General features: G+C 38.5%; 2 protein-coding genes, 2 long non-coding RNA genes and 1 pseudogene across 8 annotated transcripts in view; 2 read left to right on the top strand and 3 right to left on the bottom strand.

Annotated features, from left to right (window-relative positions):
- Window positions 1-13534, bottom strand: part of LOC129750812 (mediator of RNA polymerase II transcription subunit 13) — a 98319-nt gene extending 84785 nt beyond the window's left edge. For 2 of the 4 annotated variants that reach the window (XM_055745891.1, XM_055745894.1), the window contains exons 1-2: window positions 13229-13528; window positions 9751-11519 (exon numbers count right to left, since the gene is read on the bottom strand). In XM_055745891.1, the coding sequence (XP_055601866.1) occupies window positions 9751-9819 (69 nt within the window). In that variant the 5' untranslated portion in view covers window positions 9820-11519; window positions 13229-13528. Of the gene's footprint in view, window positions 1-9750; window positions 11520-13081; window positions 13206-13228 lie in introns of those variants that run through there. The other 2 variants (XM_055745892.1, XM_055745893.1) reach the window with 2 other exon arrangements.
- A 2654-nt stretch (window positions 13535-16188) lies between these two features.
- Window positions 16189-20080, bottom strand: LOC129757005 (uncharacterized). Of its 2 annotated transcripts, none has more exons than XM_055754091.1 (3): window positions 19962-20080; window positions 19559-19899; window positions 16189-19491 (listed from the first exon to the last, which is right to left on the bottom strand). In XM_055754091.1, exons 2-3 carry the CDS (start codon window positions 19760-19762, stop codon window positions 19141-19143), a joined length of 555 nt encoding a protein of 184 aa, XP_055610066.1. In that variant the 5' UTR covers window positions 19763-19899; window positions 19962-20080; the 3' UTR covers window positions 16189-19140. The 2 variants fall into 2 exon arrangements, with proteins under 2 accessions (XP_055610066.1, XP_055610065.1); XM_055754090.1 differs by having other exon boundaries at window positions 19959-20072.
- Window positions 16570-20224, top strand: LOC129752120 (protein brunelleschi-like; annotated as a pseudogene).
- A 599-nt stretch (window positions 20225-20823) lies between these two features.
- Window positions 20824-22442, bottom strand: LOC129756196 (uncharacterized). Its single transcript, XR_008739411.1, has 3 exons — window positions 21816-22442; window positions 21677-21749; window positions 20824-21591 (listed from the first exon to the last, which is right to left on the bottom strand). It is a non-coding gene; the product is annotated as an uncharacterized LOC129756196 (long non-coding RNA).
- Window positions 22443-22532: 90 nt separating this feature from the next.
- On the top strand, window positions 22533-23179 carry LOC129756197 (uncharacterized). The gene is made up of 3 exons (XR_008739412.1): window positions 22533-22690; window positions 22781-22842; window positions 22955-23179. It is a non-coding gene; the product is annotated as an uncharacterized LOC129756197 (long non-coding RNA).
- Window positions 23180-23185: the final 6 nt, after the last annotated feature.

Below are 23185 nucleotides of genomic sequence, written 5' to 3'. Positions count from 1 at the left end.
AAGTGTTGTGCAGTTTGTTTATTTACTCTTGCGGCGCACAGTACAGAGAAGTTTTTCCTTGCAAACCTTCAGTAAAACAGGGTAATCTGTGTGTAATTCTTTCAGGATTACAACACAATCCAATACCAATTGTTAATTTTTACCAATACCACTTATGATTGATGACTTTGATTGTGAAGAACCATAGAGCATAATTTTATTATTGAATTCCTGTCTCATGTTAGAGACCTTAGTTTTATACCTTTGTTAGCTCTATTCGAAACCTTTTAGAGGAACGTAAGTTCATTAAGGTTTTTTTCTATAACGAAATAAATGCTAAGCTTGATTTAAAAAAAAAGTATTGAGAACTTATGATGGATGGAATTTTAAATTATTTAATCAAGGAAAGGTCTTTTAATCAAATTTTTGGCGAATACTATGGGAGAATGAGGATTCTTGATCCCTGAGGATACTTGATTCCTTCGCTATACTCGGAACCGGAATGTCTTACAAAGATTAAATGTTCTAGAATAATGTGCTAATTAGAACAAAACAACAATGCTGTTATCACAACTATTTTTTAAAATTTGATAATTTGAGTTATTGGACTTTGTTCAGAAAATTCAACAAAATGTGACTTGAAGATCTATTTTAATCACTTTAAAATGTTTCCCACATGAAAAAACTACTATGAAAATATGGATTCCAGTATGTCTATCGTTAGAGTATAATATGAACTTCAAAATGAACATATTTTTAAAGCAATAGTCATCTCTCAATATTTTTTAAGGAAAGTGCCCCAGAGTCCAAAAAGATATATTTTCATCTGAATGGATCGTGATCATTGCTGAGCACGAAATTACTAATATTTGTCAAAAAACTAACATGTATCCAATAATTACCTGACAACGGACTAAAAAAACTGTTTTCATCTAAAAACTAGAAAATTGCGCCTTTAAGTATGCAATTACTATAGAGTAGAATTAAAATTTAGAATTTTTTTTTCTGGCAGAAACTGTGAAATTAGAACTAGAATAGCCGTAGTCAATGAATTGTTTATATTTTGTTTTGCTTCAGTTTTACCAAGGCACAGTGAATAATGTCGATCACATACAAAACACACTTCAGTTTTCCGTTATTCAAAGTCAAAGAAAAAAATCCCAAAAAAACATGCTTCGGGAAAAGACTGTAGATCAGCTACGGAATGCTAAACAAATTCACTAAGTGGCCAAGAAAGCTGAAGTTAGAAGCACATAAGAATTTATTTTTTTGAAATTTTTTAAGAACATGAGCCAAAAGTCATTTTTGTAAAGTATCGCAGCGCTTATTTTATTGCACCACTAGAATGAACCACTCGGTATGAAATTGGCTTTCTGGTGGATATTAATTTATTGCGGAAACCTTGAGTAAATTTACCTAAAATTCAGTGCAAAGTTGTATTTAAGTGCAAGAAAATTTCAGAAATTTGCAAATTGACAAAAAGTTCGAGAATTTCTATCTACCTTTTCGTCAAAGGTTCTTTGTTTCATATTTTGACAATCTACAAATGCAAAAATGTGCCAAATTACGTCAACTCTTTTCAAAAACTATCTGGTGTGACTTCAACAATTTTGACGGTTCATCGATTGAAAAGTACAGTTTTTACCCCACTTTTTTTTACATTTTTTGTGACCATGATCTTAGAAAATTAAAAAAAAGAAGAAAAAAAATGTATATAATATTCTAACTTCAGCTTTCTCGGACACTGAGTGAAGTTTTAGCATTCCGTAGCTGATCTACAGTCTTTTTCCGAAACATGTTTTTTCGATTTTTTTTCGTAGATTTTGAATAACGGAAAACTGATGTGTTGTAGGTGAATCATGACTGAAAAACATATTTGAGTTATACCACGTCTAATCTAATGTCTAATGGACACTCAAGGTCTGATTATAGAGTTTTTTTCTGGGCTTCTAGGGTGCGTTTATAAAAATAATGATGCAAAATTAAAGATTTTAATAATTCGTCGAAGGTCCCCAAATAAATTGTATTATTTGGATACACTCGAATAACTTCATTCGAGTGTATCCAGAGAGAGCACTTTTTGCTGATTTTACGATTTTTTGAAGGTTAAATTGATAGGCCGCTGGAAGCTGAATAGAAGGTTATTTTGACTTGTTTTGGAACTTGGAAATATCAATAAGCAATCAATAAGCAATGCAATAAGGGTCCGTTAGTTTTAAAATTAAGTCACTAAATGATAGGTGTCTGTATAGTATCTTTCAGTGCCAAAGTTTCGACTTTCACTCCATTGAGTTTGAACTGCTCTGAAAACAACAAAGCATCGTATGTAGGTGTACCCCTATCTTATCTTGAACAAAAATGACAAGAAAATGTAACACGTTTTGAACCTCATCGTCCTCTTCTTCGTAGACACCCCCTGCTTCTTGGTTGTACTATTGATTGATACTGCATGTCTCTTCGACTCACCTAGCTACAATATCTCTAGTAGACCGAGGTATCGACAAAATCTTGAACCAAACTAATCTGAGGATTGCAAAAACTGGGTTCCGACTTCCGGGAGTTATGTTTTATCTATGAATTGAAGAATAGTTCCTTCTTGATGAGCCATTTATGTGATCGTTATTAATTATATTAAAGTTTTTTTTTCTGGGTTAAAAGCTCCGCGCAGGAGAGCCTCTCGCCGTTGCTACAACGCGAATGCCAAAAGTACAGAAAGGCGACACAGAAACGGAGACTGCCACCGTCAGAATTACTGACTGATGCTGCTGGCTGACGACGGTCGATCAGCAAAACAGACCGCCCTGGCGATTGGTGTTGGTAAGGTATGTTTTGCTCGCTTGCGTATAGCTGACTGGGGCTAGGATAGGTTCATTGCTTTATACGGCTTTTCACTGTTCTTGACGATTTTCTGTAGTTCCAACGACGTCGTCGTCGTTCCACTTTAGATAGAAACGTCTGTTTTTGCCTGCTGCTGCCTCGGTGAGCCGTCGTCAAACCATGTTTACCACTACAAGTGTGGCATCAACTTTACGGCACCAACACCGACAGTTTAGTTTCTCGTAGTGCCATAAAGTCTCGAAACGATGCTGCTGATGGTGGTTGTTATCGTCGTCGTATTGGGGCTGCTGCTGGCTGAGTAAAAAGGTGCCGCGAACCAGTTTTGGGGTAGGATTGTAGGATACGACGATGTCCGGCTGGCTGCTACATGGTCAGCTAGTTTTGATTCGGGGCGCGCAAATTTGGAATTCGTCTCTCCCGTTTCTCTGCTATAATAATAACTCGCTTTCCTTCGCACTGGCAAAACACAGACGACCGTTTTCCGGACACAAAACAGCTCACTACCTGCGCGTGTTGTTTTTTTTCTTCCCTTTAGTTAGAAGATAGAGAATCGACCTTCCAACGCAAGCAAGCAGCAATCTCAGCAGTGGCGGCTGTTCAGCTTTGCAATGTTTTGCTAGACTTGTGTGCGTAACTGGTCTCTTGCGCAAGGTATGCAGCCACAAATGGATGGATGGACGGAAGTTTGAACGTGTCTGTCTTCCCTTCATCGGAGTTCCAAACAGCAAAAACCCTGCAAGTTTTCATCAACTCAAGCGTGAGTTTTCAAAAGGACGTATGTCGCAAAAGTAAACAAATTGAGTTACTGTTTGCACGGTATAGTAAATTTTATTTTCTTCTGTATGAATTAACTGTTTGTACAAAAAAAAAATAATATGCCGTTAGCTAAAAAAATATACAAACGACCTATGTCATCTTTTCTCAGTGTTTTCGAAATTCTTCTTTACACCTCTTTTTGGTAAAACGACGCATCTGTCAAAACAAATAATATCGCACACACAGCAGATAGGGTCGCAGCAAACCGTCGTATGCGTCAAATCAGATACGTCGGTTTTTTCACATGATTGCAGATGCGTCAGTTTTAAAATAATTATTATTTTAAAACTGACGCATCTGCAATGATGTGAAAAAACCGACGTATCTGATTTGACGCATAATGAAAGCAATTTGTCCAAGCGACGAATCATAAAGGGTGTATGTAAATATTAAACTGTCACAACGACGAATCATTATGGCGTATGTGAAAAAAAAACTCAACAATACGGTGTAAAATATTTTTTTTAACAAATTCACTAGGAAACAGCAAAAAATCCAGTATGCTCAAACCTATAATTAAAACATTATTGTTTTTCCTACAGCTGCCATGATAAAACTTGATTCTAGATCAAACAGCTTTAAATAGCATTTATTTATATTAACATAATTTTGTCCCTCCTTTTTCTCAGATTTTGTCTGATGTTACATACGTCCTTTTGAAAACTCACGCTTGAACTGTAGGAGGCGCTTTTGTGGTGGCAAAAAACGTACCTCTATGGTATGTTGTCGTCCTGCTGGCTGAATATATGAACTCAGCTCAACCTTGTAAGTAACCGATGATAGCAGGTTATCAGTGTATAAGCAAGTAGGTATGTAGCATGCGAAACTAGACCTACACAATTCTGATTCGGAGAAGAATAACTTCGGCTGTGTTCTGAAATACCGTGGCTCAACGGAAGTTCAAATGCTTCCAAAAGTACATGAGTTTATCCCCGTAAAACTTGAAGGATCATGATCATGAAAATCAATTGTTATAATTTTGGTGGCATCTGAAATCAAACCGAAAGACAAATTGGTGGTTTTTAACAAAGATCGTGACCATCCCGGTTCAAATAATGAAATTTCACTGTGTCAGCCAGCTTTCAGCTGATTTAAATATGATGAGAAAAGATGGAAATACAAGAAAAATTGAAAAATCATAGATTTCTTTTAAAAGGCATTTCTTTAACTTATTTATTTTATAAACACATCAAATCCAATGAAAACTATTGTTACGGTGATTTTCGGATCTTCCTGGAGATAATCCCCCTTTTTGCAGCAGTACAATGATAGACAGCTCAACTGTAAATTTATTAGAATAGGTAAACTTAAATTGTATAAACTTGTTATTTTCGATCAAATACTCACAAATTTTTTAGTAGAACCTCTCTTCTTCGATTCGATATCGTGTTTCTGACCGTGGATTATTTATAATTTTGTGGTTTAGTCGAAACTTTCTTTGCCGCCTAATAATCGACCTAATTGATAATTTCAATGTTAAATAAGAATTTGTTTCCCAGTTTAGTTTCAATTTAACTTACATACGAGATTTGATTTATAATCTATGTCAATTATGCGCTGCGATTTGAAACAATCTTTCCAACGATTGTATTTAAATATAATTGTTCGATCGATTGATCGTATTTGAGGTTAGTTCCTTTTCTGTTGATGGTGTCTAGTAATCTATAAGTTTAATAATTACTTTTCTTTTTCAGGTGTACAACTAACGGCGTTTACTTACAGCTGCTGAAGGACCTGTGTAACTAGATAAGCTTTGGACCAACAGGCAGCCGACAATTCCTTCGAATCTATCAGCTCAACAGCGTGGCAATGATCGACAACCTAAAGTGCAGAAGTACTTTGAGTACTTGGCTTGATTTTTTAGCATTTACAACTTATTATTAGTACATACCCAAGTTGTATGGTATAGTTTCAATAAACGCACTTCTACTCTAACTCCAATAAATTTCTCTAATTTCGTGCTAACTATTCGCGGAACTCAACTTATAACCAGGTGGTTTTCCATCAACAACTTTTCTTCCCTTTTTCCTATTTATTTTTCCTTATTCTAACAATTTCCTCTCTCTTGTTGTGTATGAGTAATTTGATTTGACATCTGACCACTATGGGCCGCGTCAACAACTATAGGTATATATTTCAGTTTTTTATGTAATATTTTTATCACATTGAGAACCGCGAAAACCGTACGCTGCAAAAAATCTACACTTCAAATGTAAAAACGAAATACTCACAAGTATGAAAACGCCTCAATATAGGCAAGCGTTTCAGTACAATGCAGGCTTATAATATTTAAGTGTGGGATTTTATAACTTTTATGAGACGCATATAAAAGTTATAATCTTGAATTCTATATGTGTGGGCACGTATTTTCCAAATGGGAATCACTTTCCAAATGACTATAAGTCTAACACATATTTCAATATGTGGATTTTTTGCAGTGTACGAGAGATTTTAAAAATTCTTCGTGGCTATATTTCGGCATAAAATGAACCAAATGTGCAGATTTCACATTCTTGAGTGAATAGGAGTGTCGTATGTTAAAAATCTTTAATTGGTCTCCCTGTCAGTCTCATAATAATAGATTTATCGTTTTCAATTGCAAATGGATGTAATTGAACAAAAAGCAATTATTTTCTTCTTCTTCTTTTACTAACATGGTCAAAACGTGTAAGCATCCTGGAAAATGAAAGGACTTGCATCCTTCATTTTTCTTTTCAACGTAATCGCTGTTACTTGTAAACATGCATTGCAGAGAATACTACAGCCAGGCCAACCATGTGGTAAACACCTCGAAAGATACTGGAGCAAAGGGAGGAATAAAGCGTGGAGATCCCTGCCAAACGCTTCATATACAATGTTTAATTGATTACAAAATTAAAACTATGAAGATCATTTAGTTAAAATGAGAAAAATAGTTGTAGAATGTGAGAGCTGGATGTATCGTGAAAATGAGATGAAAGATACATTTTGAAAACTGGAGTTATAAAGCTATATACTACAATACAATTTATTGATAGTTAAAAACTCGATACGTAGTAAGCAGAAGCTAAGAATAGGATGACAAAAATTCGATTCTGCTCTAAATTTCTTTCTAATTACTTAATTTCTCGATTGCTTTATTTCATGATGCGAGGGAAAAATGTTATTGTGGAATGTATCAACAAGAAATAAATAAGCTCTCTTTAGATATAACATCACTCAAATCAAAATAAATCAAATATATCAGAACGGACTCACCAAGACAAGATAACGGGTTTAATTTCCAGCAAAGTTCTATCGAGTAAAACTTCGTCTATATCTTGATTTTCTTTTTTGGTTGATTTCGTGGCGCTTCGTTTACCGGTAGTAAGTTTCATGAAGTGGAGTAGAGCCATCGTCCAATTTGATGAAAAACAGTAGCACGTTTTGACGACATTATTTCTAATCTTTCTGTCCACATATTGTGGTCCGATTTTGCGTTTTTCAATTTTAAAATTTCATTTTCAGAAAAAAACATCTAACGAGATACTTTTCGCAGAGCTGTCATAAACACGACCGATCACTCAACAGAAAAGCAATTATTTTTAAAATAAAAAATATAGTCTTAAAAAAACATTGGATTTTTTTTTATAAACATTTCTAATAACCAACTTTGGTGTGTAAAATCGAGCATTTTTACTGTTTCAATATAAGTTAATAATCGATCTGAATTCATATCAATCAAATGTTTTACTTATTTCTCGCGTGAGCTTTCATTTAATTACGTTGTATGAAACATCTTAAGAATTCATAGAAAACTGCTGGAAAAGTTATCTATTAAAAAAAATTGAAACTTCAATGATACCTTATTTAGCTGTCACAGTCAAATCAATACCTAATCGTGCCATCATTTTGATATTGATACTTAACTTTGGTATTGGTTAGCCATCCAATTTCAACAAATTGATGCTTTAAGAAAACCTAATTTTGGCATCGGTTACAATGTGACACCAAATTATGCTATCGTTTTGGCATTGATAGCTCATTTTGGCTTATGTTTGCTATCGATTTAGGCATCAAAGTCTGTTCGGGAATCGATTTCAAGTATCGAATTTTGTGTAGGGAATCGGCCATTTAAATGTTCTTTTTTGCGATATTGACGTTATTATACACCGGATTAGAAGGAAAATTAACATACAGGGGTTTTGAGGGACGGGCAATCGGTATCAAATTTTTGTGTAAGAACACCTGTATCCGTGGTCCAAACAGGCGGTTTAGACCCAAATTCCGACCAAAGCATCCGCATCTGTTACCAGTTTCAACTCTACTTTTTTTTTAAAACCGGTATAAGGATTGCTCCAAAACTGATGAAATTTGGACCCAATTCGACGCAGTTCTAAACAGTTTGACAGTTAACGGAACAAGTGTGGGGTTGCCAGTTTTTTCACTGGATTGGATCTTATTTTGTTGGTCCAATTCTTGTATAAATTAGACCCAAGAATAGATCACAGATACAGGTGCTTCGAAGGGGCCGGCAAAAGGGGTCGTCCATATAACATAAATACTGTTTCAGTGATATTGACGATATTGTATTAATCGCACCGCACTAAATTGGACTGCGCACTCATGACTGCGACATTTGTGCGAACTTGTACCACTGACCACACTGACATGACACTTAGAACAAAAATTTAACCATTTTCTGTCTAAGTTTTTGTTGTCAGATTTTGCAGGTTCGCAATACCGACGGCAGGTGGCGAGCCTGAAAAATTTGGCAACAAATGCCCTGTGGGAAAAATGGTCTTGTTTAGCCCGATTTTGTCGTAGAAATTGCGTGTTTTATTTTTAAAGTTGGGTGGCATTTCCTAACTGGGATAGTTAGGTACGTCTTGGTGGTCGGGTGGTTAGCGTGGTAAGACGATAATCGCTGGTCCACTGATGGCATGGGTTCGATTCCCATCTCGGTACTGGGTGTTAAATGTTAATCTTAAGTTGTCCACGTCATTTATTCAGTCTGTAAAGCCTAAATCGGCTAAGACGGTGTATGTCTTTTTTTTAGATAGCATTTCTTCAAATCAATCGATGCGCACTCTGGAATCGACATTTCGTACTGTTGGAAAAATTATCCAGAAAACGAAATCGAGTGTCCAGTCAGTATGGTCAGTGCTTGTACATTCGTGCGACCTGTCAAATCTATAGACACTATAATTTCATATAGTCTGGCAAAGAGAAAGACGGGAGCCAATCGAACTGTCATTCGCGGGAGCCAATCGAGCAAACTTTCTAAATATAGGAAAATCATGGTTGAAGTATTGTGATTCACAACGCTTTTTTGGCTTTTTAGTAACATTAATGAAGTTGTTTAGAATAATTTTCATTATTTTTTCAACTATAGATCATAAACTATTGTTCAAAATCGATTTCGAGTTCAATTAACAAAAGAAGCAATAAATTTTCGAATATAAAAAACTATTTTATACTTTGCAACCGGAGAGAGTTATGAAGAGCTTGAACATTATCATAGAATGCTCGATTGGCTCCGCGCGAATGACAGTTCGATTGGCTCCCGTCATTCTCTTTGCCAGACTATATGAAATTATAGTGTCTATAGTCAAATCAGTGTAAAATCTGTCGGAGTTCTATACGCTAATCTCTTTTCAGTCAACCTTTGTACTTTTTTTTTGTTTTTTTTTCTGGGATTTTAACACTCTCGCAAAGTCAACCTTTGTACGGATAACTGGGACTGCAAAACATTGCACGAAATCCAATTTTCAATGATAGAGATAATACACTCAATTGTGATGCAAATTTTCACACGGGAGTTTTGAGAGACGGGCAATCGATATCAAGTATCAAATTTTGTGTAATGAGTCGTGCATATTATTTTTGTTGCCAGAGAAACGATGTGCATACAGGATCAGCTAGTGTAGTAAAAAGAAGAGTTGAATATTGAAATGATTCAGCAGTTTTCACACAATTTATGGAATGTTTCATAATTCACACTCAGTAATATTTCAACGATCATACCATATAAAAAACAACGCATAACACTTTCAAGACTTCGAATTGCTATCAGTGCAATATTACGTTCGGTGAAATTAGACTTAGCTCTTTCTAGAAACAAAAAAAGGAAAATAATCCCGTATGAACGGTACTTACCAAGGCAAAAAAGTTTGTGTGGCAATCTTCCAAACTTGCGCCGTTAGTTTGGTGATTCTGGTGCGTCATGGTTGTGTTATTCTTAACATTTTCACTAGAAGCAAAAACAATTTCTACACGGCTGCTGCTATTACTGCCTTTTCTGCTCTATTACGGTTTACTATTTTATTCACAATTTGTATAATTGTATCGAGATGGTGAAACTGGCACAACTACCACTGCGATGTATCCGAGGGCAAGCGCCACATACACTAACACTCCTACGATTCTCTTATTCCTTTATTAACGATACACCAGTGAAACGCAACACCAAGAAATAGTTATGAGGGATATTCTCTTTTTGCTACTTGCTCCCTTTTTCCAACTAGACTATAGCACACTTTAAAGGCGATTCAGCGAACTACTTTTCACTTGGAAAATTCTCCTTCAACTGCACTATTTCCGCTGAACTCCAGCTAACGTGTCACCAGCATATAGTCTGTGATGTTTCTGACGCTAGAGGTTTCTTTGCAACCGTAAACTTCACATGCAAAAACGATAAAATTACCCGTTCGATGGCGACGGCAGAAAATGGCGGATACAGAAAACAAGCTAAAACACTGTTGTCATATTTGACATTTGCGAAAATACACATACACATCCACCCCGTCCAAATGGAAAGGTGGTAAGCTAAAACCATCCAAAGGTTGATATCAATACACACCCATTATCTGCAAAAGGCGATTGACTTATTCCATTCGCCAGCACTGGAATCCGTGCTGCCAGTTTCTTCGATTCAGTCTGTCACCGAACCAGATCTTTAACTTCAAGACACTACCCTAATACATATACGGTACACACGATTTATGTTATATCTATGCACTTCTCCTTGGTCACAAATGCACACAAGAGCGCCCTCTACATAAAATTGCGCCTGCTGCCACTAACACAGGTGCAGATGGAAGAAAAATTGAAGAATTTTCCCTTTTCCTTACTTTACCGAAAAAGAAAACTTTTTCCCGAAATTGTAGAGCACTTTTCGCACTTTCACCAATTGGGGTCTACAATCAATACTTATCCATGTTTGCCTCGAGTCGTTAATCGATTCGCCAAAAGCATGACGCACTCACTACAGCAACCCTGCACTTAATTCTTACTACTAGCTAGTAGCAATTTTAAACAGGGCTGGACATCAATCACTACTGTGAGGACAGTACAGAAAAACTTTGCTTCTTACTTCAGCACTACGGGAAGGCAAAATAATCCGTCCGTTCGATTCCCACGTCGAGAGTCAATTATATTTAGAAAGTATGTTAAGTCCGAGCAGATCAGTGATCTCTTCTCACCGACCACAGAGCTCGCTGCAATCGAATCGAACAACCGAAACCAAGAGAGTGTCTCTTTTTGTCGTCTTCCCCACTGTTCTACAGCGCCTCGGTCGGTGCGACGGCCTTTCGATTCGATGTACACACTTCGGATATCACCAATACATCGACTAATACGGCCGCAGCTAGCTCGCAGCATTCACTGCTCTTGGTGGATTGGATGGCAATGATGTTTGCTATTCATGCTCTTATTATTGACGGTGGTTAGTATGTCTCCCACAAGCTAACTTGGCGCTGTTTGTGATGATATTGCTGTTTTTTCCTTCGGCTGATGTTACTGCTGTTATTGATGCTTATGATTCTGGTATTGGTACCAAGTGCTGTACATTACGTTTGTACACGGTATGGTTGGCGGCTGACTCAATTGATCTCCGTCGTCGCATCTCGACGACGGCCGCTGCCTTCCTGTTGGTGAAAAAGTCAAACAATGGCAACAATGTAATATCTCTAACGTAACAGTAAACAGTTTAATGTTAGCACGGATTGCAGAATGGGATATTTCCTAACAATAGCATATCGATACATTTGGATAAATTTCCCGTGTAAAAGATAAAGAATAAAAAAAACCTGAAGTTTACACTAATGTAAATTTATTATATGTAATATTACCATTTCATACTGACGACGACTTGATTTCGAGACACTTGATATATGAGTTATGTATAAATCGAAATGACAAAAACAACAGGGCATATAGTCATAGGATAGAAGCATTATTATTGGACAGATACCGGATATTGAACACTCGTTAATCATGAACCGATTAATACTATACCATACAGTAGAAAGAATTTCGGACTCTATAAGCCACAATCTGAGAAACTAACAAAGATTGGATGAGTTCCTGGCTGGATATTTATTATACCATTTTTTAGTTGCTAGTTGCCCTTTCAATGTATATATTCAAACGAAATATCCCTTAATGTATACAACTATCTAGAAAATGTATACATTTTCACTAATTGAAACACAACCTGTTCAATATTAAAATGCTGGAGTTCAGTAATTGTGACAAAAAAATTTTTAGTAAGAAGGCAAAAAATATTTATTGGAAAAAGTCATCACTCTTCTAAGCTCGCTAAGCTAAGCTAAGCTATCAAGGAATTGAAGCTTTGAATCATAACGAGCTTTACTCATAATGCCAAATTTATTTTTGTTTCTTTTTTCTCAAGGATTTTAAACCAAGTAGGTTTATTCATCCCGAAAAGCCACATTCGAAACAACAATGACCTAATATTTTTACTAGGACCAAATATTATTAATACTATTAATACTATATATACCTAAATATGTTTTACGTCCTTTGATTTTGAAAAAAAACATAGCAACAATAACATACAATCTTTTTTTTTTACAAAAGTTTTATGGCATTTTACTTATAAAGTTTTTATGTGCCGGGAGTATTTTTCCTAACTTTGGGTTAGTAAGAGTAAACATACAATCTTGGAGTACTCAAAAATGACAGGCATGATAGAAACTTCAAAAATTTCAAAAACAAATACCTATTTACTCAAGGCTAAAAATAACAAAAAAAAAATAAAGATAACATTACAGAAATTATAAACATGACATACAACAAACATTTTATAATAGCGTGTTCGTTAATTGATTTCTTCTATCGAAGTGATTTTTTTATATCGATACTGGCGTTCGTAATTTATAAACAAGCCTAGGAAAGTGATTTGACATCTACCAAAAAATCAATTTACGAACACGCCGTAAGGAATCAAGGGTCAACATTATAAAAAAACCAAATAAGCCTCAAATTTGTAAAAAAAAAAATTACGAATTACGCAAATGATAATAACATTAAATAAAGAATTTAATGACATTGCTGTTGAACACCTTCGGAATGTTGACAAATTTTAGATTCGGCACCACCGTGCAATGCTAAAGTGAGTATCTACATATATCCGTCTGCTTCAATCGCCTATCTCTTTCTAGCATACGCAAAACAAAACACCTACCCGCTCAACATCCTGAACACACCCGCGAAGATTATTGTCTGACGACGAATTGTTGAGTGCTCTATCTAACGTCATAGGGGAGAGGGGAGCCACTAGTGTCTTTTTTACTGTGTATATAGAGAAATTATTGAGACTTTTTTAGCTCACCTATCGTCGTCGTCGCTACTTTTTCAAACAGAGCTTCGCCGCACACACTTTCACCCAATCACTTTTATCGATTTTGGGAGACCGCACACGGGTTATTCACTACATTCCGATAAGTCGATTCATCATCCGAAGATGATAGCTTCTAATCGCCAGTTTTTTAACTGTAAAAAACAGAATTACCTTGCCACCATCAACACAGCACACACGGGAAGATAAAAGAACACAACTGCTAACAAATGGCGGCGAAGCAGACACGAAGATCAACAAAGCACTTGGCAGGACACATCCGTTTTCAGCAACGGTTCACAGCGCAATGAGCTATCATTGAGTTCCTTGGGCTTTGGGCTTTGAGTTCGAGAGCGCAGAAAATGAAAGTAGCTTCGTTCAAACGTAGGTAGACATTGGTTTCTGTTTTCTGTCAACTGATAGTTGCTCAATGAGCCAATGTTTTGGTTGAAACTATGTTGAAACTATTGAATGCAAATATATGTCTGTTCAATGAAGTCTGGTCGAAAAGGGTCGAAACAAGTAGAAACTGTGTCTTTTTATGTTTTAGTTTTCTCTCGATTACAGTAAGGTCGGATTTTTCCCAGTGAATGATACCCGGACAGTGCTTATTCGGAGAAACTTTTGCCAGATTTGCCAATTTAAGTGTGCAGGTGATGCTGACCGAAAAATTATGATGTTCTGAAACTATTCCGGATGCTGATGACGCTGATCCGAAAAACATCCCGTGATGGAAATCATCTGATGTAACAACAAATCCAGGGTGACGCTTTCCGATGATGGTTTTTTATGTTCAGTTTTGGAAATACAGTGAGGGGCAAAATAAAGTGTCCAAATTATTTTTTTTCAATTTCTTTTATTTTTCTGGTTAAAATTCAACGAAAACACATCGTAATCATTTTTTAAATATTGTTTATTATGTTCTTTTCAATTTTTGTTAATGTTGCGATGGAAAAAAAAGAAAGTTTTTCTGATAGATAAAAAACAGTTAATATTCCAAAAAAAAAAAAACAGGGGCAAAATAAAGTGTCCAGATCAGTACAGCTTCAAATAATTCAAACTGAAGGCAAACAAGAACGATTTAATAATGGGTATGGCCTCCTTCAGCCTTCAACACCTCCTGCAAGCGCTTCGGCACACTTTCAACAAGGTTGTGCAAGTGTTGTGGGTCGAGTTCCTCCCACGCATGCTCCATGGCATCAAAATAAGTATTTTTAATTTGTCACACCAGTCTTATCAATCAGAGCATCGAGGATGGCCCACAGATTTTCGATGGGGTTCAGATCAGGACTTTGTGGAGGCCATTCAAGGGGTTTGATGTGGCAGGAACGGGAAAATTACGTCATCAGATTGGCCGTATGCTTCGGATCGTTATTCTGCTGTAAAACGAAGCGCTCTCCGAGGCCCGTCTTGATGAGGGATACCTCGAGGTTTTCCGGCAGGATATTGCAATATGACTCAGCTGTCATGATTCCGTCAATTTTTACCAAATTGCTCACCCCACCCCAAGAAAAGCACCCCCACACCATCACGTTACTTCCTCCGTTGCTCCGTGCTCGATACCAATCGAAAACGCTTACTGAAGAAGATAGTAAGTTGCTATCGAAATACCGGTATCTGAACTTTTCATTTACCGTGGTTGAATTAAAAGGAATCTTTCGATTGCTTTGATTCAGAGGAAAACATTGTTGTGGGCCGACGAATCCAAATTTGAGCTATTCAACCGGAAGAAGCGAGATCATATGTGGCGCAAGTCGGGTGAGGAGCTCCAAGACCGCCATATCCAAGGAACAGTCAAGCACGCAGGAAGTAACGTGATGGTGTGCGGGTGCTTTTCTTGGGGTGGGGTGGTAAAAATTTGGTAAAAATTGATGGAATCATGACAGCTGAGTCATATTGCAATGTCCTGCCGGAAAACCTCGAGGTATCCCTCATCAAGACGGGCCTCGGAGAGCGCTTCGTTTTACAGCAGAATAACGATCCGAAGCATACGGCCAATCTGATGACGTCATTTTCCCGTTCCTGCCACATCAAACCCCTTGAATGGCCTTCACAAAGTCCTGATCTGAACCCCATCGAAAATCTGTGGGCCATCCTCGATGCTCTGATTGATAAGACTGGTGTGACAAATAAAAGTACTTATTTTGATGCCCTGGAGCATGCGTGGGAGGAACTCGACCAACAACACTTGCACAACCTTCTTGAAAGTGTGCCGAAGCGCTTGCAGGAGGTGTTGAAGGCTGAAGGAGGCCATACCCATTATTAAATCGTTCTTGTTTGCCTTCAGTTTGAATTATTTGAAGCTGTACTGATCTGGACACTTTATTTTGCCCCTGTTTTTTTTTGGAATATTAACTGTTTTTTATCTATCAGAAAAACTTTCTTTTTTTTCCAGCGCAACATTAACAAAAATTGAAAAGAACATAATAAACAATATTTAAAAAATGATTACGATGTGTTTTCGTTGAATTTTAACCAAAAAAATAAAAGAAATTGAAAAAAAATAATTTGGACACTTTATTTTGCCCCTCACTGTAAATGTGAATTAAAAATGATACATGACAAAAGCGACAAAAGCGAAACCTGAATATTTATCAAACATATCAATATTTTCGATGGATCGAATAAAAGAAAAAAATTCTTGCTCAAAAGAAGAACCAGGTTGCCACCCCCTGGTCAAAACCTATCCAGCTCGGCAGGAGGATTCGACAGGTGATCAATTCATTCCTATACCTGTTTCGACCTATTTCGACCAGACTTCATTGAACAGACTTAGTATTTAACGCGATACATCTGCATACGACTTTTCACATGCAAAAGCGAGATGAGATGATTTCGATTTCGTTTGTTCTGCACTCTTTTCTTATAAGTGGGATGTTCCGTAGGAGTGAGGAGCACCTTTTTAATAATTCTTGATTTTTTTTCACAGCACAGCTCAGGGTCTCGGCCAGGGCTGTTAGATTAGGGTGGTGTAAAATGTCAAAGAGCCCACTCAGCCATGCTGTGACATTGTTTACAAAACAAGAACGGATCAAAGTGCATCAAGCGCACAGGTATCACGGTAGCTGTGTGTGGCACGCACGAAGAAAAGGGAGGCGTATCGCGAAAAATAATCATAAAAAAGAGTCGACGACAAAAGATGATGTGTCAAATCAGTGTAGACCTGCTGGCAAGAAAATTCCTTTCCCGGGATTGGGGGAGAAAGTTCTCCGTTTGAAGTATAAAAGGTTATCGAAGCAGGGAGCAAAAACGAACTGGACCGAATGAAGAAAATTGGCCACTAAATGAGATCGTCTGTAAGTTACATGTTATCGCAAGGACCAGGTGACCCGATAATGGCGCTTCCAGACTACGAGCAGCATCACTATCATCACGGTTGTCTGCTAATCCTTGTACGCGGAATCGGTCCACTGAAGCCGCGATCTCTGCAGCGTGTTTTCGAACGAATTCAGCGACTGAACAACGTCAAAATTCCTGGTAAAGAAATTGCCCTGTTGTAAATTTTGCTTGATTAAAATTGACATCATTCATTGTAATTTCAGATTCTTCAGGAATAACTCGAGATATTTGGGTCCGATATATTAGAGACCATCCAGTGGAAAATAATGATTGGGGTGATTTCCAGCCGCATCGGAGACTGCTGGGTTTGATAACAGTTGGCAAATTCGACAACCAAACCGAGCTGAATGTAACAATCTACGGCAGAAAAAAACCGATATGGTGATTAACGGCATCGATTCCGGACAAAACCTCCGCTTCTTCTAACTCGCCAGCTTCTTCTATCAGATAACATTTTCATCTGGATCAGGTGGCAGCACGGCCAGTGGAAGTTCTTCGCTCACCGATTCTGGAACGCTGGTTAACAAATCAACTACTACCCAGAAGTTCCCTCCGAACATTCTCCAACCGGAGGAAATTCCAGCCCGTTATCGAGAAGCGATTATTAATTACAGCAAGTATCGTAGCGCAGGTAGTATCGAAACAGAAGCTGCTCTGAAAGCAGCCGGAATCTGTATTGAACAGGGAAAAAACTTGGACGTAGCAATGTTCCTTCAAAACGTACTTTACATTAACCTCAACATGATCGAACAACAGCGGGTTCGGCGGTTTGAAGTACTCACAGATCTGTACCAGAAAATAGGCTACAACAGAAAAGCCGCATTCTGCCAACGACTTGCTGCCTGGCGACACGTTGCCGTTAGTAACACCAACCCTGACTGGGGCCAAAGTTATCGAATCATGCTGGAAAGTTTCCCAGGGCACAAGCTCGTTCTTGTACCACAACAGGTACTCGAGAGCAACATCGGCTGGCCGGTTTTACAGTACTCACATATCTGTACCAGAAAATAGGCTACAACAGAAAAGCCGCATTCTGCCAACGACTTGCTGCCTGGCGACACGTTGCCGTTAGTAACACCAACCCTGACTGGGGCCAAAGTTATCGACTCATGCTGGAAAGTTTCCCAGGGCACAAGCTCGTTCTTGTACCACAACAGGTACTCGAGAGCAACATCGGCTGGCCGGTTTTACAGATCGATCTTCTCCAACAGCTGATGGGAACGGCCAGGCGGCTGGGACAATCGGCGTTAGCTACACGGCACATGACATTCCTGCTGCAAACGATGTGGCAACATTTGAACGCACACGATCAAAAAGAAATGGCACTACAGCTCCAAAATCTCAGCTCGCAGTGCGAGGGTGCACCGGTTCCGTTGGTATTGGAAAATGGAACCATCATACCGCCCGCGAATCTGACAGATCTACCCTTGTGCAGTCAACTGTTGGTAAAAGATTTGCCGTCGCACATGAAACCGCTCAAGGTTAGTATTTTCCATATCCCTACGCAATGCATCAGTCTGATGAGAACAATAATTGATGTGGCATCTAATAATAATTTTCTCTACTATTCCTACATGTTCTTTGTCTAGATTGTTGTTGCCAAAGCCGATAGTGGACCGTTCCTTTTCACGCCAATCCACTTCAGTTCGATGGATCGCCGCCAGCCGAAGGACGATAGTAAAATATCGTTCAACTGGATTCAGCACGATGTGTGCGAGGTGAACTTGAAACTGACCAACCCGCTGCCCTTCGAGCTTCAGGTAACTGACATCCGGTTACTAACAACAGGGGTATTTTTCGAGGCATTCCCACAAACGGTGATGCTGCAGCCAAATGTCTTGACAACAGTGGCCCTGCACGGAACACCTATCGAATCAGGAGAGCTTGATATTCAAGGCTACAGCACCCACACGTTAGGAGTCAAATCGAACTGTCGCTTGAAACACATGTTACACCGAAATGAATTAGTAATTAGTCCTCAATGAATTTCGATATCAGGCGGGCGAAGGCTAGAGATTTACCAAGAATAGAAATGCCGCCAAATATTATTTTTATAGGTGTAGGGGGAACTCGTCTATGGCCGGACACCGCCTATGACCGGACAACATAGATTTTTCGAATAAACAGTATCCTAATAATGTTTTAACATCATGAAAATAAAGTAAATAGTAGCCTGATATGGTGTTATAAATATGGTAATTCCATCTGAAAAGGAAAACCAACGAGAGGCATCTGAAGCTTTTGCCTAGTAGTACGGAGAGGATCGCCTGAACTTTGAATTTGTATTGTGGTCAGTTTTTTCGACTACAGAAGATATAACAAACAAAAAGGAAGTTCAAACGAAATATTAGGAAAATTCAAAACAAAATTGTCTATGACCTGACAAGAAAATATTCTAAATTATAGATTATTTCTGCTTGATTCTGACATTTTTTCATCTCTATAGCACCTTCAAAAAATAATTAAAAAAAAAAAATGGTTAGCAGAAGATAAGGATTCAATAACGAAACTGTTTTGGTCATTGTATGTTTCATTCTGGTTTGTCAAAAAAACTTTTATGGCTGGCTTCATAAAACGTTCAGTATCTGAATCTGACTCAGTGTGGGACCAAGTGGTATGACGACGGTTCGAATGTTCTTCTTAAATGTGTACGGCGAAACATCAATAGAATTTTCCCATCGAACTTCGATGTGTGATATTAGCAGATTTCGTAGAACCTCGGCCACATCCTCCAAGGTACGGCCTGGTGTTGCTGACAAGGCTAGCACACGAAACTGCTTATTGGTAGCCGATATTGCTTTAATGACCTCGGTGTAAGCGTATCGACCTTTAGCTTTGTGGGCCTCATCGATCACTACCAGTTTGATACTATCGGTGGGGAAGTTTTGTTCCGGAGAATTGATATCCGCTAAGATGACCTGGAAAAAACAAATTACGTAAAATTATCAGATATGTTAAAATTTAAAGGAAAAAAATCGTCATCACCTGTGGTGTAACATAGAACACCCGTTTAGTTTGCCACAGCTCGGAGCGGTTCTTCCTCAGCTGTTTCCCCGTCATTTCGGCGGTATCTTCCTTGGGAATACCCATGATCTTGTAGCATGCTTCGATCTGCTGATTTACCAGCGGTCTAGTCGGTGCCATGAAGATAACCTTCCCGGTTGGATACCACCGGTATAGATTGTACATCACAACCGCTGCGATAAAGGTTTTTCCCAACCCTTTACCCTTTTGTTCTGCTAGTTCGATCCGTCCAGCCGTACTACTTCACGGCTTCACGGCTTTTGCTCGAGGAGATTGAAAAACAGCCACTGTTGTTTGCCACTCTAAAACAAAAACAAAAGATTTAAATTCAAGTTGATGGTGACGTCATATAAAACACCACCACCAAAGCACGACTGTTTCGGTCATACTTTTCATTGCTTTTCTTTGACAAAAAACGTAAACAATGTAATAGGCTGTCAAAATTTTGCCTTCCGTGCCCACTTCTTCACCGCGCCTACTTTGTGTCAAAGTTGTTCCACCCCTAGATTTAAAAGCCCTGGGTCTCGGCCTCGGCTCTCGGATGCTCTCATCGGCGCTCAAAAACTCAACGATTACACGGTTAAACAGTTTTATCTTATATCTTGATATTTATAATCCAGGGCTGGAAAACAGAAAAATCCCGCAGGCCCTTTTAAAACCTTGAGCGATCAATTTCGCGCGTAGGGTTGCGTTCAATACCATAAATTGGGGTTTTAACTCTAAACGTGCATCATGCCAGTCAGCTGATGGCACCGATTGCACACATACATGAGCAAAAAATACCAAACAGATTTGTGAAACAGATGTTTGACCATTTCAACGACTTTTTATTCGTGAGTATTGGTGATCTAAGCAGGCCTGAAAAAATCACTTGGATTCCAACGGCCATTTTGCACCAGCCTTTTAGAAAGCAGCATCGTGTTGGTTATTGCTGATTTATAGTGATAAATAATATTTAATACTCTTTAATTTCTATTTCAGTATCGAAAAAAGGTTAACGACAAACGCATGGCGGTTCAGGTTCAGGTTCGAGAAGTGATGATGGTTGAGGCTTTGGCGAGGAATCTCTCTCTGTCCATCTGGTCCGGACGACTACGAGGAGCTGGAAATAAGCGGCAACAGGTTCCTCTAGGATACGTTTCACCTTAAGCATCATGGAAAGTACCGGAGGTTATCGAACGGAAGCGAGATGGAGCTCAGCCATCAGTTACTTCTCGCAAGTGTAACTTGACAGCTGCTACACTCAGTGGGTGGGGAACATGGGAAAAGAAATTATGATGGAACTCAGGATCGTATGCTTTTCAACCCAAGACACTTTCCTCCGGGGAACTCACAGAAGGGATATCCAGAAGGAACCAAGCTAGACAGGGACGTACCGGGTGGTACTTCGCATGCTATCAACCGGGTCAAAATCTTTAATGAAATCAATATAAAGCGGAGCTAGCAATTCCCAACCTGGCCGATCAAGAGTGAAGTTTTGGGGGGCTTTCAGCCAATAACGTTACTGAGCAAAAGGTGTAAAGGAATCAAAAATTATCCCATAATACAGAAATCCTCATACGTTGGGTTTTACATAATTTGTGGGGGTTTATTTATAAACTTGGTTTCCCTAACTGTGTTTCTTCACAATAACGTCACACGGTATACTTGCGGTTCTTTAGGCACATTTTGGCCGGCCGATTGAAGTTTCTTCTTCCGTTGAACTCTTTAGCGTACGGTTGATGTTGGTCGAATTTTTATGGAGCAGGGCTGGACGGCTGGTTGTTTCAGCACCGCCCAGGGTATCACAGGCTCTTTACCGGCGTCCCGGAAGAGCCCACGATCCTCTGCAGGATGTCACCACCGTGGTTTGGTTCTTCACCACGAGGGGACGTGCTGATCGATTTACCAGTCGGATTTTGGCGTTCCGACCGCTCCTTTCTGCCCGTTTAGATTTTCTGCTGCGCCGTGCTGCTAAGCAATTGGATAGAAATACAAAAAAGGCCCTCTTGGACCTGCCAATAGGGTTTTAACATATATCTGTGACGTTTTTTTAATTTACACGTGGTTTACATTTTTGTTTGTTTTTAGACAATTTACCTTTTTAATGTTGTGTTTCGTCGAATGCGGTTTTACACTGCATGTGGTTTTTGTATTGTCAACCACTTTTTATCTATTTAAGTAATATACATTTAATTAAGTTTTAACATTTTTACACTACATCATAGCTTCTACTAACCGTACTATTTTTTTTAACTTTTAGCTTATAAGATTTTAACTAGGTTTTTAACTAATGTATGCCACTGTAAGCCTTGCTGCGGTTTTACTTGGCTATACTTTTTTCTGTAATTATAGGAAAAAACTTTTTAAACATTTACACCACAATTTCACAAATTTTACGAACTTTTAATAACGCGCACTTCCGTTCTCTGAAACGGTCACAGGCAGAAAGAACTAGCCCCGCATGTGCACAAATCTACGTTACATTTGACCGACACACATACGAAGGAGAATGTAATTTTTACGCGGGTGTGTTCGCTCTCCGGGTGATCACACTTCCCCGGCATGTACCCTGCCTAAACCCGACGCCCATGGATATCCCTCAGAGAAAAGTGCCTGCATTTAGGCGTTTAGGAAAGAGGAATTGGATCTACTGTGGTATTACTCTCAACGGAGTACAGGAGTGGTAGGATTTTGTGGCGGAGTCACATAAAAAGCAGTAACAAACGGTTACATTACCCCATCGTCCCTTTTCAAAATGAATGTGTATACATTCATTTTGTTTCGAGAGAGATGAATGCGTCGTTGTACCTATCTTTTAATTTGATTGAACCAAATAAAGATTAAATCTTTGAACTTTTTCTTTTTAAATCACACTTCACGTGTTTTCAAGTCAGCGTGTGACAGAAACAGCTGGGATTTTTAGCTCAGTGTATATTTTTGACGGTCACTCACGGGAAACGTCACTTGCAAAATCGAATGTATTTCCGAAGAAGAATACAAGAAGAATCTATAATCAAAACAACAAGTAGGTGGAAATTTGAAATGAAGGAAAAATTTTAATATTGAATGTTTTCGATGTAAACAAACTGATGGTGGCTGTTGATCCTTAAGGTAAGTCCTAATTTTCACAAAATAAGTTCCCATTAAGCGCTATGAATGCAGATTTTAGTTGATTAATTGCGTTTTTCTATCTCTTTTCAGTTCCTGCTAAAACTGCGGTGGAAAAATATCTGGAAATGATGGAAAACTTCAAAAATCTTCAGGTAAGGCTCAGTTGTTTGGTGGTTTTTTGTTTTGCTACGTTCTGCAACACATCCGAAAAATGTATGCACTACTATAGCCAGGAGTCTTAATGTTGTTTCTTTGTCGTTTCAGCTCTTCGCATCAACAACCCACAGAGGACGGGATGGAAGGAAATCAACAAAGAACGTAATTACAGGTGAGTTTAAGTATCGTTGTCAATCAAGAGTGGTAACTTTTGGTGTTTTTTTTTCTGTTTTGTTTCTCTTTCAGGTACCCGGTTTTAAGTCTGCTGCCGAGAAGACACCAATCGATTTTCCAGAGGCGTCTGCCAATTCGTACGAGCTGGTTCCTAGCCTAGCCAGG

The sequence above is a fragment of the Uranotaenia lowii genome, chromosome 3, assembly GCF_029784155.1.
Source record: "Uranotaenia lowii strain MFRU-FL chromosome 3, ASM2978415v1, whole genome shotgun sequence".
Classification (NCBI taxonomy): domain Eukaryota; kingdom Metazoa; phylum Arthropoda; class Insecta; order Diptera; family Culicidae; genus Uranotaenia; species Uranotaenia lowii.
The sequence above is the reverse complement of the archived record's forward strand: the minus strand, read 5'-3'. Positions and strand labels throughout refer to the sequence as shown.